The sequence below is a fragment of the Sarcophilus harrisii genome, chromosome 3, assembly GCF_902635505.1.
Source record: "Sarcophilus harrisii chromosome 3, mSarHar1.11, whole genome shotgun sequence".
NCBI classification, from domain to species: domain Eukaryota; kingdom Metazoa; phylum Chordata; class Mammalia; order Dasyuromorphia; family Dasyuridae; genus Sarcophilus; species Sarcophilus harrisii.
The window spans coordinates 357,976,656-357,993,907 of NC_045428.1; the positions used below are offsets into that span (position 1 = coordinate 357,976,656).

General features: G+C 36.9%; 1 protein-coding gene across 1 annotated transcript in view; it reads right to left on the reverse strand.

Annotated features, from left to right (window-relative positions):
* Positions 1-472: 472 nt before the first annotated feature.
* The window catches only part of JAML (junction adhesion molecule like), a 28,821-nt gene continuing 12,041 nt past the window's right edge, over positions 473-17,252 (reverse strand). The window contains exons 4-9 of the mRNA XM_012544966.3: positions 15,009-15,163; positions 12,256-12,481; positions 10,426-10,558; positions 5,379-5,427; positions 3,334-3,417; positions 473-1,727 (exon numbers count right to left, since the gene is read on the reverse strand). Coding sequence (XP_012400420.1) covers positions 1,572-1,727; positions 3,334-3,417; positions 5,379-5,427; positions 10,426-10,558; positions 12,256-12,481; positions 15,009-15,163 — 803 coding nt within the window. The 3' untranslated portion in view covers positions 473-1,571. The remainder of the gene's footprint in view (positions 1,728-3,333; positions 3,418-5,378; positions 5,428-10,425; positions 10,559-12,255; positions 12,482-15,008; positions 15,164-17,252) is intronic.

The following is a 17,252-nucleotide window of genomic DNA, read 5'->3' on the forward strand; positions in this document are numbered from 1 at the left end:
GAGACACCCATTAATTCTAGAATGTATTATCCATAGGCCAGAAATGAAACCCATGCTTTCCCACCAGATAAAGAAAGAAAAAAAATCAATAGCACCAACAGCATTATAGATTCCTACATGTGCTACTTTTAAGGTGTGATCAGGATATTGTATTCTAAATATCTGTTTTAAAGGACTATTGATTTGTGTTTTATATTAAAGGTAATTGATGTGAAAGGGAAAGGCTGGATGTCTCTGTCCCAAATGATTAAGAAATGAAAAGTGAAAATTGTCCTTTGTAAGAGAACAGAATAGAAAGGAATAGGTTCTGTGGTAAAGAGTCAGATGAGCTAATAATAATAATATTGGCTAACATTTATATAGTTATATTAATATAGTGCTTGCTGTATGCCAGGCATTGTACACAATTATTATCTCATTTGAGTCTCACCAAAACCCTGGGAGGTAGGTGCTATCATTATACCCATTTTACAGTTGAGGAAACTGCGGCAAACAGAAATTAAATGACTTACCCAGGTTCACACAGCTGGTACATGTCACACAGCTGGTAACACAGATTAGACCAAGGGTATTTTACCTGAATTAGTAATAGAAACCAAGACCTGATTAAATTGCTAAATGCCCTCAATGGCAAGAGTTCAGGGAAAGCTTGATTTGGATGGCAATTAGGATATGCAGTAACAGAATAATTCTGGAATTTGAAAGATGGTATGCATTTACATGTATATTCTGGAAGGCCAGGAGGACTTGCCTTAAGAGTAGGCTTAGTTCTCATAGTTGAAGAGAAATATTTCAAATAAAAGAATTTCTAAGATTTATTAAATCTCTAAGTGGTAATACTAAAATTTTATCACATGCATGGAGTTCTAAATTTTCATCCTCTATCAAATTCAATATGCTTTACTTTCAGGTTGACAAAAATCATCTTCCCAGTCAGATACCATATCCCACTCCTCGGATTTCTCCTGGATATAATGTTGCTGATGGAGTTAACCTACTATGACTATCACCAGAACCCTTTTCTCCTAACCAAGATTCAAGTTAGCCCTCAGCCAAAAGAAAAAAGGGGAAGGGTAGAAAGGAAAGAGGTGAAGGGAAAGATGATCTCCCCCTGAATACATTTATTTACAGATAATTTTTTAGTCATTATAAAACAAATAATTTTGAATTGATTTATGATGTTTTTAAGTTTCTTCACAATAACTCCTTCTACAAAAATAATGTCCGCTTAACAATTTGATGTACTCATCAGCAAGGATTACACCCTTGCTCTGGAGACCTAATATAAGCCCCATGCAGGCAAGGACCATGTCTTAGTTATAGTTTATATCTTCCCCAGAAGGTTTACACTCAACAAATACTTCAAAATAGACTGTTGACGTGCATTTGTTGTTGAATTTAACCTCTGGCCCACTACTGGTCTGAGGACTTTCTCTTCCAAGCACTCTCCTTTCTTTCCTTTACAAATCAAAGTCTCTATCTTCAATCCCCTTCAATCTTCAATCTTCAATCAAACTTAATTAGCAAAGAAGACTGCAGGAGAGCTTTAGGACATCAACTGCAGCTGTAGTTCAGGAAAGATGAGGAATCAAGGGCTTCTGAGAGCCATTATCTTCCTTTGTTAGGGGTCTTATGGCAAACCTTGGTCTTTCAAAAGTTTGTTCTGTTTCTGGCATTCTCTCAAATGATTTATTCTGCTCTGCTCTCCAGGAAGGCCAAACTGGTTGCTATTTGGTAGGAGAAAAATAGACACAAAATATACTTGTCAGGAACATAAAATATACCTGCAAGGAGTAGAGATGACAGTCATTGATATCAAATTGTTGCTTTTCTGTCCTTTTAAGTTATGTCTAGCTCTTCATCATCCTTTTGGGGTTTTCTTGGCAAAAATATCTGAAGTGATTTGCTATTTCTTTCTCCAGCTTATTTTTACAGATGAAGAAACTGAGGAAAGCAGGGTTAAGGGATTTGCCTAGGGTCACACAGTTTGTCAGTGCCTGAGGCCACATTTGAACTCAGGTCTTCCAGGCTCCAGGCCTAGTGCTCTGGACACTATGAGGCCAGCTAGCCAGCAAATTTAGACACATGTGAAAGCCACATGGTCAAAGGCAAGTCCATCAATTCAATGGTGAAGCCAGTGAGCTTTTCAACAAGATTCCAAACCAATTCTCCAAGATTATGAAATCAATTTCCTACTAGGCAAGGACAGCATTTCCTATCTTTTTACTTTACAAAGCAATCAACAGGAAATGTGATATCAACTTTAAAGATAAGTCATTATCATCCACATCAATTACTCATCTCAGACTTCCTGCATGTCACTCAAGCTGGTGGGGTACAGTTATAACCAAAATATATAACCAAAAATATATTAGTAGGTTTCTTTAGGCTAAGACTTGGTAGCTACTGTACCACCTCATAAAAATGGTAGAAAATAGGAAGTGGGGAAAATACTGGATCCAACTAATATTCCGAGGTGGTGCTAATATTACCCTGACTTCAGCACTGCTCAGAAAGAATCTGTGTCAGCTGAATTCAACCATAAGTCATGTTTCTTATGCAAAGACAAAGCCCCATCATTCTAGGAAACACAAAACAGGCCCTACCCATACTGGAATAAACACTGCTCCTTACTAGACTTAATTCACTATAATTATTCTACAAATAGCATCTAGTTCACCATCAGCTCCTCTCCTCCACTTCTCTGAAATGCCATGTGACTGCGCTAGGTGTGGTGTTCCCCAGAGGAGCTAAACAACAAAAAAATCAAAATCAAACTTCATTCTGTTATTCAGGAGTCAGTCTACCAGGTCACTCCCTCACATTAAAGCTTAATAACCCTTGCTGCTAATTTCATTTTAAAGTAAAATGAATACTTACAATAAAACACTACCGAAAGGGTTTCTCACAACATGTCCTGTTGCTAATACAGATACTACAGAAATAGTCCAATAAGTCATTTCTCAAAAAAGTCATCAAAACCACCAATCCATCCTCACCCAAGGAAAATGTTGTCATTATAATGAGGTTTTGTCTGCATCACATTCTCAATAGATTCTGTTGACAGTATATTACCTAACTTGGGTTGACCTAAAGCAGATCTTCAGGCCTTTAGCTACTTAAATATGTGTAACAATATTCTCCAATCTCTTTATCTCTTCATAAATTAGAATAATCTGTTTCTTCTATAAACAGATTTTCTAGTCCTGCATCCTCATCCTCATTCCCACCTAAGTTCTGGCTATGTGAACATAAGTCTTGTCTTCAAATTTCTGGTCCATCCAAAAACACTTAGCACAAGATTCAGCAATGACCTAGAGCCTACTTTCTTACCATCGTCATGTAAGTGGCCTCAGCTCTATTTGATTCTTCTTCCTCAGTCACTGATTGTGTTGTTACTGTGGAGTAAACATGTGCCTAGAGGGAGAATATTGTAAAATAGTTATGAAAAAATGAAGTACATCTCAGAGATCTCCTCTATATCCAAGACACCCCCAATCCCAAGACAACCCTACAACTCAGCTAGGAAGAGCCAAAGAGATAATGAGAGCTGGAGCACATCAATCAGCTGCATCCCTCATTCATGAAGAATGAGAATTAAGTTGTCAGAAAACAATATAATCTCAGGATCTAAACCCACTCTTTCAAAAACCAAACATACTGTTTTGGTCCAGGTATTTAGACACCAGCAGGAGACTGACATCTTGTCACCGTGGGTAACCTCTTTAATTAAAGCCATGGCAGGCTGGCATTAACCAATAAATAATTCCTTCCAGAGAATTGTACGTGGCAGGACAATTCTTAAAGGGCTGCATCTCCCATAGGTGTTATATGGGGCACTTCAGAATCCAAATTATCTTGTGTTTAGCAAAGCAATACCATCTAGTCAGAATTTCAGGGTTTTGTGAGACCTTATCTAAGGCTATATAAAACAAATAGCATAACATGGAGAAAAATGAATATTCAAGAAGAAACTTTTTTCTTAGAGTCATCCAGCTACATCCAGCTAGATTTTGTTGTTTAGTTGTTTCAATAATGTCTGACTCTTTGTGATCCCATTCGGGGTTTTCTTGGCAAAGATACTAGCGTGGTTGGACATTTCCTTCTCCAACTTATTTTACAGATGAGGGAACAGAAGCAAATAGGGTTAAGTGACCTGCCCAGGGTCACTCAGCTAGTTAAGTGTCTGAGGCTGTATTTGAACTCACCCAGATGAGGCTTCCTGACTCCAGGACTGATGCTTTATGCATTATGGCGCCACCTAGCTGCCCTCCATTTACAGATACAGATAGCTATATCTTCACATGCATCATACACACGGAACTACCCGGGGGAGGAAACTCCTACCAAAGCAGGTCAGCACCTACTCTATAACATGTAGTTTCTTTAGAGGTTGCAGAGGCATTACTGAGAGGTTTAAGGAGTTGCCCAGGTGGCGTCACATGGCCAGTGTGATTAGCTAAGACTCCAGTTCTTTCTGGCTTTGAGATCGATTCACTATCCACTCTTTTCTGCAACATCTCAAACACAGAGGTGGTTATTTTTTATTCTTCGTTCTCCAAGAGGGCCGTGACATCAGGGAGGGGATGCCAATGACATGCAAGTGAGCTGGATTTAAGTGAGGGGGGCTGTGTAAAGTCACCTGCCTCACTTTCCACTCCAGAGTCATCAGGGTCTTGTGGCAAAATACGGATCAAGATAACTGGAGATGGCCCTGAATACAATGACAGCTTGGCCTTTTAAGCTAAGGTCTTCCACAGGTCTCACTTAGACTAAAGCTGCCCCATTCAGTAATTAAGGCTAGGTAGCAAATGAGACAAAGAATCTCTTCTTTCACTTAGTCTCCACCCCTATTTACCCAGTCCCACTCCCACTTCCCCACCCCCTAACCCCCCAAGGGGGGAAAAAAAAAATCTAAGTAAATAAATTTTTAAAAACTGGGAGGGGAAGCCTCTCAGGATTTCTGGCCGAAGCAGAAATGATTGCTATTTACATCCAATTTGAGTCAACTGGGATCCAAACAATCTCAAACACACACACACACATACACACACACAATTTTCATACTGAACCAAACATACTGTTTTGGGGAGAAAAGAACAGTAGGGAACAGAAGAAATGTTCTATCTATCTACACATACATATACACTCACACTCCTATATGTGTGTGTGTAGTACATTTTTGCAAATATGTTAATGTATAATTAAAATATCAACTCTTGCTGTCACATCTTGCTCTCCCCAACTTCCACTTGCCTTCTGCAGCTATGTCAAAAGAGGAACTACCACTACCACAAATTTGTAGTTGGATTCTTCATCAATGTCATCTCTCACAGTTCAGAAGACAAAGCAGCAAGGGGAATAGAGGGCCTGCTTACCTGTACCTCTGGATTAGCTTTACTGGTATTCTCCAGATGGTTTTCTGATCTGCAAAGTAAACAGAACATGGGATTAACAGTTAAATGTCACCAGGTCATTGTTTCTGTAAGGAACTTTTGTGGAGAAGCAATCCTTAGGGAGCAGGAATGTAAATTCTATCCACTCCATACATGAGGCTACACACAAATCTTACTCTTCCAACCCAGCTTGGATCAGCTACTAAATGTTTTTAAAGCATCTGTGGAATGCGGGATCTTTGGTAGAATGAAAGATACCAATTCTTAGAGATCTGTTTTCTTTTCTTCCATTTCCTTCATGCTTTTTATCAGGCTTATTTGTCATTAGATCTGCTTCATGACCAATAAATTAGAGAGAAAGTATGTTTCAAATTGACTAGGAGGGAAGTTGTGGAATCTCCTTGGAGATCTTTAAAGAGAAATATTTCTTGCCTGTTTAGGATTTATTTATCAAGCATAAAGATGCATTTAGAGATATCTAAACCTTTCCATAAGCTCATAGCATCCATTCTGGTCCTTAAATATTCTATCAAATTATTTATTTTATTTGTGGAAGGCCTCTGCAATGAGAAGCCTTTAGGGAAAAGCCCCATTAGGGAAAAGACCATGTCTTAATGGATCTGCCTAAACAGAATTGTGAAGCATGTAATGTTTTATCTTACTACCATCCCCCTTCATCCCATTTTGATGGTACTCTTCCCTCTACAATAACCAGTAATCTCAGAAAAACATCTCAGAACAGTATTCATCAGCATGAGCTATATTGATTAATATTTTGGCACTACCTTGTCAATATTTAGCCAATATTTTGCCTCTCTTAGGGATATATACATTTTTATTTTAAACCTTTTCTCTAATGATGGAGTAAAAGGTTTTATTCTTTTTCTAAGGGCTCAAGAAGAGACAGTATTTAGGTGCTTCTCTGGTCCCACTAAATCTTACTATATAGGCAAGAACCTATTCTGCCTGAATGTAAGAATAAAAACTTACTAACCTAAAATCACTTTCATCCCTGATCCAGCCCTTAATCTTCAAGCCTGTCTCCACAGAAAGGGAAATGGCAGGCACCATGGGGCTGAACCACCAGATGGCAGCCAAAGTACAGCAGAGACAATGTCCCTGTCACTGTTCCCATCTTGCCAGACAGAAGAATCCATACACAGAACATTAGCTGGAAGGGGCCCAATAACTCACTAAGTCCAAGATTTTCACTTCCAAGGAAGACCTTACCCATTATTTATAATAATTTAATAATAATAATTTACCCATTATTACCACATAACCACACATATAACCACAAAGTCTTTCAGCTTTAAGTCCAGTGTCCTATCCATTTCACCATGCTACCTCTCAGAATTATTCCACAATTGGTTTGATACCCATACCAAGAAGGTTGGCTTATCTGCTGCTCCTAAGCCCCTTCACCCCCCCCCCCCACACACACACACAGCTCTGATCATCGGCATCACACCTTCCATTTGCCATTGGAAGTAGTGATAGCCACAAGGGATTGCGAGGATAAATATTTCTTAGCCTACACAAGGGTTATTTTCCAAGCAACAATAATGAGACCAGCTTTTTTTAAGGCAGAGCTTTACAATTTACAAAATATCTTTCTTACAACCATCCTATGAATGTAGTAGTACAAGTACTTTTCTCTTTTATAGAGGATAAAACCTAGATGATAGGGAGTGACTTTTCCTGTATCCCTCAGATAGTCAATATGAGAGTCAGTGATCAAGCCCAGAGTTATGAGATTCCAACCAATGGGCCTTGCACAATACTATGCTGCCTATGAAAACTGCTTCAGCAACATAGTAACTTGATCTTTAAAAAGGTTTTGTCCTTAGCTGGTTAAACAGAGAGATATAGACCATAAAAGACTGATAAAGGATGAAGGACTGTGTCCAGTTTAAAAATTATGCTATTTTCAATACCTTGGAATATAGGTATTATATATCCTAATTCAAAGAGAAAGTTGGGAAGATTTTAGCAATAATAATAATAATATTGAGTATAAGAAGTATTGATCAACAATTGTGATAGACTTGGCTCTTCTGAGCAATACAGTGATCCAAGACAATTCCAATAAATTTGGGATAGAAAATGCCATCTGCATCCAGAGAGAGAACTATGGAAACTGAATACAGATCAAAGTATACGATTTTGACCCTTTTTTTTAGCTTTTTTTTTCTCCTGGTTTTTCCCTTTTGTTCTGATGTTTCTTTCACAACATGACTAATATGGAAACATGTTTAAAATGATTATACATGTATAACCTATGTCAGATTGCTTGCTGTTTAGGAGAGGAGGGAGATAAGGGAAGGAGGGAGAAAAAAATCTGGAATTCAAAATCTTATAAAAATTAATATTGAAAACTATCTTTACATGTATTTGAAAAAATAAAATAGGATTGAAATTTTTAAGAATTAGCCATAAAAAAAGTATTGATCAAAATCTGTTCCTTTTACAAATGTAATTCACTGAGTTTAAACAGAACTATTGTCAATTTGACAAACAGCTGCCCCCCATATGCAAAGCTCTGAGTTCACAAAGATGAAAAAAAAAAAAAAACCTAGTAACTGCCTTTATGGAATTTATATGAAAAGTCACTTTCAAGGATCATACAAAGACTGCAAGCATTTCATTCTCAATTATTTGTGCTTATGAGAAAAGAGTTACAGTACAGATAAATTAAAGATTATTTCTAACTGGCTTCTGGTTGCACTCTTATTTTTCTCCTAGAAATTTTATCTACACAAGTATGTTTAATTTAGGATAATACTAATATTCGGTCAGTCAAGCATTTATTATCTACTCTGATAGGTACTGAAAAAGAAACAAAGTTTATTTAAATACATAATGCCTATCCTCGTGGAACATGTAATCCAATAGCGAGAGAAGACACAAATTGAAACAGATATATTACACAAAATTATATGCTAAGTATCTTGTAGATTTGCAAAATAAAGTGCTATTTAAGCATGAAAAGATAAGAAAAAACTTTGATATATGAATTGGTATTTTTAAAATGGATAAAATTTTAATAGGCAAAGAAGGAGTAAGGAAAACATAGCCACAGGAGGACACTGTGAGCAAGGACAGGGAATGTTTGTTGGAATTCCAAGAATCTAGTTTTGATGAAACAAAGTGTATATGTGTAGAAGGGTGTAATGAGATAAGATAGGGTAGTCCTCAATGGGGAGTAGGGTCCTAAATATCAAACAAAGTTCTAAATTTTACTCGGTAGATAATAGAAAGCCATTGAATATTTTAGAAGCTAAGAATAACAATCAAATCTGTATATAAGGGAGATTAATAGCAACAACAACAACAACTAACTTTTATATAATATATCAAGATTTGCAAAGTGCTTTATAAATATCTCATTCTCTCCTCACAAGAACTTAAGAGAAATACACGGTATTAATATATTCATCTTGCAAATAAGAAAACTGGGGCAACCATAGCACTTAAGTGCTAGGGTCATATTAGCTAGCAATTATCTGAGGAAGTTTTAGAACTCAAGGTCTGCCAATTCCAGGCCTAGATTCTATTCACTAAAACAACTAACTGCTTCTGAAAGAATTTGGTAAATGATTAGATTTTTAAAAAATAGAATAGAAAAATAACAAAAGAGAAGCCCAAGACTTCAAACATGGAAAACTGAATAAATAATGGTGCTATGGTCAGAATCAAAAAACAAGAAATTGGTTTACGGGTAAAGATAATGAGTTAATTGGATTTAAAATGGAGTTAGAACACATAAGCAACAATGGACATTAGGTAGTTGGAGAGGTGGATCTGAAGTTTAGAAGGGACTTTAGAGGTAGAAATACAGAATTACTTCCTATATACATACCACCAAATTAAGAATGGGGTGCACACATCCTGTAAGTGAAGCAAATGACAGAACAAAGAAAGACTGGTAGTAATAACTGTGATAAATAATTACTTCACTATTTCAGTGAATCTGTGATTACAGCTGCATCTCCATCAACAATGATGACAACATTGATTTACACCTCATCCGGTGTGATTTATCCCTTGCTTACTCCCTTGCTTTCACTACAACAGGCTCACTCTCTTTTACAAACATATTTTCTTAAATGATATCCTTTATACCTTTTCTTACATGTAAATTATACAAGATTACAACCTACTTGCACTCATCACAATCTCACCTCTTTCAGTTGCCTGCAGTACTTAGTTGGTCCCATCTTTGGAAAGTAGGCTCATTTTTCACTGGACCTTTACCTATATTAAGTCTTCCTTAAGCAGAACCTGCTATATTCAAACTCTAACTCAGTTGCAATAACTTCAAATCACCTTTATTCCATGTTAAAGCTTCAGAGTAAGATATGGAGGCAATAATAATTAGAATCCACTTGGTTAGTTGTTGTTCTCCATTCTCAAAAAGGATCAAAATGACATCACTATGTTGGAGTCAAAGTACATTGTGTCTGACTGTGACCGATTAGATCAATATGAGCTTGAAATGCTCTATCGCAGTTTGGGCACAAATAGTCCATATAAACATATGAGGTGGAGATATCTCTAAATTTGCACATCTTGTGTTTCTTTTGAGCTACTGAAATTCTCTTCACTCATAAAGCATACTGCCTTCTTTGAGGTACATTTGCCTAAAAGACTATTTTACAGACAACTCATGTAAGGAAGGTGTTCATATGGTAGTCATAAGGATATTCTCAAAGTTTCTCTGTAGAACTCTGGGAATTAGTTGTATAAGGTGGGAAATGCTGGCAAAAGACCACCCAGAATGGATGCCTGCATCATAGTACTAAACAGATCATTCATATTCCACTAACTAAAATAAGGTAAAATTTTAAATGGTCTTTCCAATAGAAGATAATGCTTTTAGGACTTTGTGGCTCTATCATAGTAGAAAGAACAACTATTAAAAACAGGAGCTCTTTACCCAAGAAGAAGATAGAAGGAGAGAGAGAGAAGAGGGAGAAAGATCCAACACAAAGGCAATTATCAATATTCAATGTGACTGTTCCTATACCTGTGGCTGCGCTGACGCCTCCTCATGGTCACTCCCAGGACAGCAAGCAGAAGGATGGTAAAGCAAACAATCCCTACGATGATCACTTGCTGATAGTTACTCAGCACATCAGTTCTGAATGTTGGCTTCATTGCTTGAGGACAGACATAAACAATAAAGAACTGGTATTAATCACTTCTTTTTTGTTTTGTTTTGGGGGTTTTTGCAAGGCAATTGGCATTAAATGACTTGCCTGGGATCACAAAGCTAGTAAGTGTTAAGTTTGAACTTAGGTCCTCCTGACTTCAGGACCACTGCTCTATCTAGTGTACCATCTACCTACCCTTCGACACTTCTTAATATATTCTCCTTGCCAAGAATTATACTCTTTGCTGCTGAGTTTATTTACTGGTATTTCCAAGGCAATTCAGCAAATATTTAATGAGTAACTAGAAATGGGGAGATAGGCTGACTTCCACCCTAGATAAGTTATTAGGACAATAGTTCATGACCACTTACAGACCTAAAGTCTAATCCTACTTACTCCCAAAGTGTGGGTTAGAAATAGAAAGGAAAGGAAGAGGGGAAGGATTTAATTTTCTCCTAACACAAAAACTTTTTTTTACCAGCAACATCATTTTTTTAATGGCTTGTTATACTGCTCAAGCCTTTCCACAAACTTAGAATCTTGTGCTCTCCAGCTTTGGCCACTATGCTCCTAATAGATTGTGTCTAAATATTCTTATAACTAAAGCATGAAGATTTAATCTGAAGATTGGGTTTCTTACCATGCCCATACCTCTCCTACTTTCAGTCACAATTTCATATTACTTGGTCTTATGGGCCTTATTATGGGCAGTGCAACTAACTGGCAAGGAAGAAAGAGCTTGTTGTATTTATAAGTGGTCATTTAGCCTCTGTCTGAAGACCTTTACAGAAAGGAAATCCATTTTCTCCCAAGGTAACCTATTCTACTTTAATACATAAAGGTTAATACATAAGCCTAAATCTATTCATTTGCAATTTCTACTCATTCATTCCAGCTCTGACCTACAGGACCATGCATAATGATTCTATAATCTTCCATGTGATTACTCCTTCCAAATTCTTGTAGACAGCAATCAAATTCCTCCTTCCCCACCCCTGCCCCAATCTTCTCTTCTCCAGATTAAAATATCCCAATTTCTTTCAACAGATTGTCAAATAACATGATTTCAAGTTCTTTCAACATCCTGATTATGCTCCTCTAGGCACTTCACAGCTTATTGGTGTTCTCACTAAAATGTGGTACCCAGAATGAAATTTAATATTCCAAATGTAGTCTCACCAGGAGAGAGCAAGACTATCATCCCATCCTTCCCCTCATCCTCCTCCCTCATCTCACCCCAGCCTAGACACTAGGCTTCTTGCAATGCAACTTGGGATCATATTTGCTTTTTTTTGACTGCCATGTCACACTGTTGTTTCATATTGAGCTTGTCGTCTTTTAAAACCTCCAAAACTTCAAACTGCTATCTAGTCATGTGTTTACACTTATATGAATAATATCTGCAGTGACCATCTTACAGGGTGACTATAAAGATCAAAAAAGGTTACATATGCAAAATTCTTTGCCAATCTTCAAATGCTACATAAATGCAACCATTATTGTTAATCATAGTAAACACTTTCTAAAAAACATCTTCCAGTCTTTACCGTCTTTTCCCCCACCCACTAGTCCAACTCAATTTCCCAATATGGGATTTTTCAATACACAGTAGACATTGTATCAGTGTAGTTGACAAGCCAAATTTTACCCCTTATCCCTCAGGCCTCCTCCCCCTAAAATTAATCATTGACCATTTCATGTACTTGTGGGTTTAGCTGGGACCACTTTCAGCATGGTTGTCTTCTTGAAAACAAGACTCTCTTTGTGAATCTGAATCTCACAGGTGTAGACTCCTTGGTCAGCCTCTCTCAGATCCTGCAGCAAAATGGAGCCATCATTGTCTGAAATTTTCCCCACCAAGTGCACACGGTCCTTGAAGTTACCCACAGGCACACTGAGGTTGGCATAGTAGTACAGCACAAACTCCTCCTAGGAGTGATGCAGAGTCAAAGTCAAAAGAGGAGCTGTTCTGGGGCTAGGATTTTATAGACACAGATGCTTGTTGCTATCTGTGGATAACCAATCATGGACATTATCATCAGAAAATCTTTATTATACCTTAATGCATGAGTTCTGTCCCAAACCTAGCACTGAAATAGACTGCTATCCCTGCCTATCAGCTGGATACAGCATAAGACAATGACATCCTTGGATGGAGCAGGTAACCACTACAATGCTAGCTTCTGCTCTGAAAGTCTAAGACACAGTTCTCTCTACTAGAAAGTTTCCCCAAAAAATCCCCACCCCACCTTGTGTCTTATAATCCTACAGTCCTCTAGCAGTTAAGTCAGATTATTATTCTTATTGGATGAGAAAAATGAGACGCAAAGAGAATATAAGGAATGGAATTCAGGACCCCCAAGTATGATGGAGCCACCCTAAACCCTAGCTCCTCTGTACAAAGTGATCGTGCTAGCTATATGAGAAAATGCCTCTGTTATCATTCCAGAGTACTGACTGTGAACAAACATGATTCCCAGCTCCGGATGGAGAGCTGATGGACTAGAGGAACAAAAGGAGAAATGTATTTTGAGAAAGGGCCAATGTCTAAACTTGTTTTGCTTAACTGTGCTTATCTGCAAGGGAAAGTTTAAAAACGTTTTTGGTTGAGTAGTACTGAGGAAAAGTGGTACTAATAGAGATAGTGATGCCAAAACAAAGAAAAGAATCTCAATAAAGTATTTTTTAAAATAAGCAGAAGGGAACAGAAAGTAGTTAGAGAAGTCACAGACAAGCAAAATTGCTTTGAAATTAGTGCATTGAATTCATTGTATACGTAAAAAAAAATGCCATACCTAATAGAAATCAAAGGTTTAATATATATCTCACAGTCCAATTCTTCTTGTGAAGCAAAATAACTGGGTGGATATGTATACATATATTGTATTTAACATATACTTTAACATATTTAACATGTATTGATCTACCTGCTATCTGAGGGAGAGGGTGGGGGGGAAGGAGAAGAAAAGTTGAAACAGAAGGTTTTGCAATTGTCAATGCTGAAAATTACCCATGCATGTGTCTTGTAAATAAAAGGCTATAATAATAAAATAAAATAAATTCACACATAGTATTTAAAATATGATTTAATTTTTTAAAAAAAGGTTTAATATATAATCTTAGAACCTTAGGATCATATAGTTAGACCCAGGAAAATGAATCCAGCCCCTTCATTTTATAAATGAAGAAACTCAGACACAAAAATATTAAAACTTGCCCAGAAAAGAAATGTCTGTGGAAGGAACTGAATCCAAATCTTCCTGACTCCAAACCCACCACCCTACACATCATGCTGCACAGCCTCAATTCTTTATGCATTTAAACATACGTCCCATTATTAGTGCTTCTCAAGTGAAAAATAACAGAAAAAGAAATATTTCTCCTAATGAGCCATATAGGAGAGGCCCTACTCCTCCTGACCCAGAAGATGGGTCTTCTCATCAGGAGGAAGGAGGCACACCTAGACTTCCACAAATTCACCTCACATGCCTTCCAACACACTTTACACTCACACCGGCATTCATATTCTCTCTCTGTGTTTCTCTCTGTCTCTGTCTGTCTGTCTGTCTCTCTCTTCTTCTTCTTCTTCTCTCCCTTTCTTCCTCTCTCTTTTCCTTTCTTCATCCCTTCCCATGTCTTTTTCCTCCTTTTTTCTCTCTCTCTTCTCTCCCCCTTCTCTCTCTCCCTCCATCTGTCTCTATCTCTGTTTCTCTCTCCCTGTCTCTGTCTGTCTCTTCCTCTCTCACCCCCCCCATTTTCAAATGGCCCCATTCTTCTAAAAAGAAAATCCAAGGAAGAAGATGAATGAGACAAGACACCTTGCAACTGTAATTTTTTGTGACAACTATGATCTCTACCATTTGGCTTTCTTTCAAAAATACACTTACGTCAAAAGCATCCTGCCTGTGTCATCAATTTGGGCCTAATGTAATTGTCCTCAGAGTGGTCATTGATTTAACTAGGAAATTTTGCATTTGGGGGTTCTGTAAACAAATTTGAATCCCCAAAGTATCTCATGGGATTTATTAAGCACCTACAATGTGCCAAGCACTATGCTAAGTGCTTTGAAAATAATATCTCACTTAATCTTCACAACCATCCTGGGAGGTAAGTGTTATTATTCGACTTTACAGGTGAGAAAACTGAGGTTAAATGATTTCCCAGGGTCATGCAGCTAGTAAGAATCTGAGGCCAAATTTAAACTCAAGACTTTCCTGACTCTAGGCCCAGTATTCTATCCACTGTATCCCCAGAAAAGCTATTCCATTTGTCACTGTTGTCTGACAACAGTGAACCCATGCTATTCTAGAAATGTGTTGCACTGGTTTTGTTTTCCAGAAAGTTTGTAGCAACCTTCCTAAGCAATTGAACTTTTGAATTTGTCTTCCTGTGCCCACTGCTCTGTAGCTACCAGCCAGTGAATCTCTATTAGGCACTGCTTCTCCTTTTTCATTACCTCTGCATACTCCCCTGCTGAGAACATCCAGTTCACTTTAGTCACTTGTTTCTTCACAGCGCTCGGTAAAATACAGCCCAGTAAGGCCGAGTCACCCACATGTGCCATCATTTCAGGAGAAGAAACAACCATGTCATCTAGACCCCAGACACAACCTAAAAGATTCAAAGACAGGGAGAAAAAGTTTAAATGGATAACTTAATCAGGAGAAATAAAAGTCTGCCACCAAGTACACTACACCTTCCTCCCAAGAAGAGCTCTCTCATGCAAAACAAAACTAAAGCCAACAAGATTAAGTGAAATACTGTTCTGTCAATCAGTAAACATTTGTTAAATACCTACTATGTGGCAGATAATATAATGTGCACTGGGGATACAAAGAAAGAGATCCAAAGTGCTGAGCCTGGAGTCAGGAATTTAAATCCAGCTTCAGACATTTACTGGCCATATAGTTACTTGTCTGTTTCCTCAACAACAAAATAGAGACAGTATTAGCAAAAATATTTCTTTGCTGGGTTGTGTTAAGTATCAAGAGAGGTAATTTTGGCATAGCACTTAGCTACAGTGTTTGGCACATAGTAGGTACTACGTAAACACTAATTGCCTCCTCTTCCCTCCTGCTCTCAAGGAACTGGTAGTTTAATGGGAGAACAGCAAAACCATCTTTTTGTGGTTAAAGAACAGAGAAATCAATGGAACAGACTATGTAAGGGAGATTCCAAAACGATAGAAATCATTAATCCTATGTTTGATAAAGATGAAAATAAGTTACCTGGGGGGAAAATAAAACTCCTTATTTAATAATAAATGCTAGGAAAACTGGAAAGCAGGTTGGTAGGAAAAGGGTTTAAATCAACATTTATATCAATACAGGCTAAATGAGTATACAACCTTAATATGAAAATACATAAAAATTAGAAGAGAAACAAATTGTACACTTCTTACAGCTATGGGAAAGAGATGTATTCTTAATCAAATAATAAGCAATTACAAACAATATAATAAATAACTACTTAAAACTGAAAAGTTTCTGCATAGACAACATTAATTCATCTATAATAAAAAAGGAAGTGGTCAAATGGGAAAAAAGCTTCATATCAAATATCTCTGATAAGAGTTTGGTATCCAAGATATAAAAATAATTAATAAACATATGTAAAATTAACAGCCATTCCCCACTAGATAAATGGTCAAAGGATATATACAAAGAGGTCATAAAAGAAATAAATTATATAACTACATGAAAAATGTTCCAAATCACTAATAATAAGAGAAATTCAAATGAAAATAATCCTTAAGTTTCACTTCACACCCAACTTATTGACAGAAATCACCAAAAATGGCAACAGTCAATGCTGGAGGAATTATGGAAAGAAAGGCACACTAATACATTGTTGATGGACCAATGAGTTTGTAATTATACAAATAAAGTACCAAAATGTTTATACCCTTTGAACCACAGACTCCATTATTGGGATTACACTCCAAAAAAGCCATCAATTGGGGGGAAAAAGGTCCCATAAACTCCAAAATATTTATAGCAGCACTTTTTGTGATAGCTAAAAATTGCAAACAAAGTAGATGTCCATCGATTGGGAAACTAGGGAATAACCACAAACAAATTGTGGTTTATGAATGTAATGGAATATTATTACTGTGCTGTAAGAAATGAATATAATGTGCAATGAATACAGAGAAACATAGAAAAATCTATATGAACTGATGCAGGGGAAGGAGGCAGAGCCAAGAAAGCAATGTGGTAACAACAATATAAAAACTAACTATATACAGCAATGGATGGAACAAGGACACACCAAAAAATCAAAAGTAAATTTTAAAAGTTATAAACATCAAATGGGACACAAATGAAGAGATATGACAGGATAAACCCCAACTACATCTTTGGGTAGGGAGGAGTTCTACAGACTCTACAAATTGCATATAAGTTTAATATGCAAAAAAGTTTATTTCAGTTTGCTTTTTTTTCTTTCAGTTTTTCAGTCAGTTGTACTGATTATTTTCCCTTCCAAAAAAATGTTATTTGACATACAAGATTTTTTGGTAAAAAAAAAATTTTAAGGTCAAATATGGAAAAATATCTAATGTGAGACAACAAGCAAATAACTACGTACAAATGAACTATGTACAGGAGAAATTGAAAATAATTTCTGAAAATAATCAGAGTAAGTAACTAGAATTAAGAGGGATTGAAAATTGCTTCCTATAGAAGGTAACCATTCAACT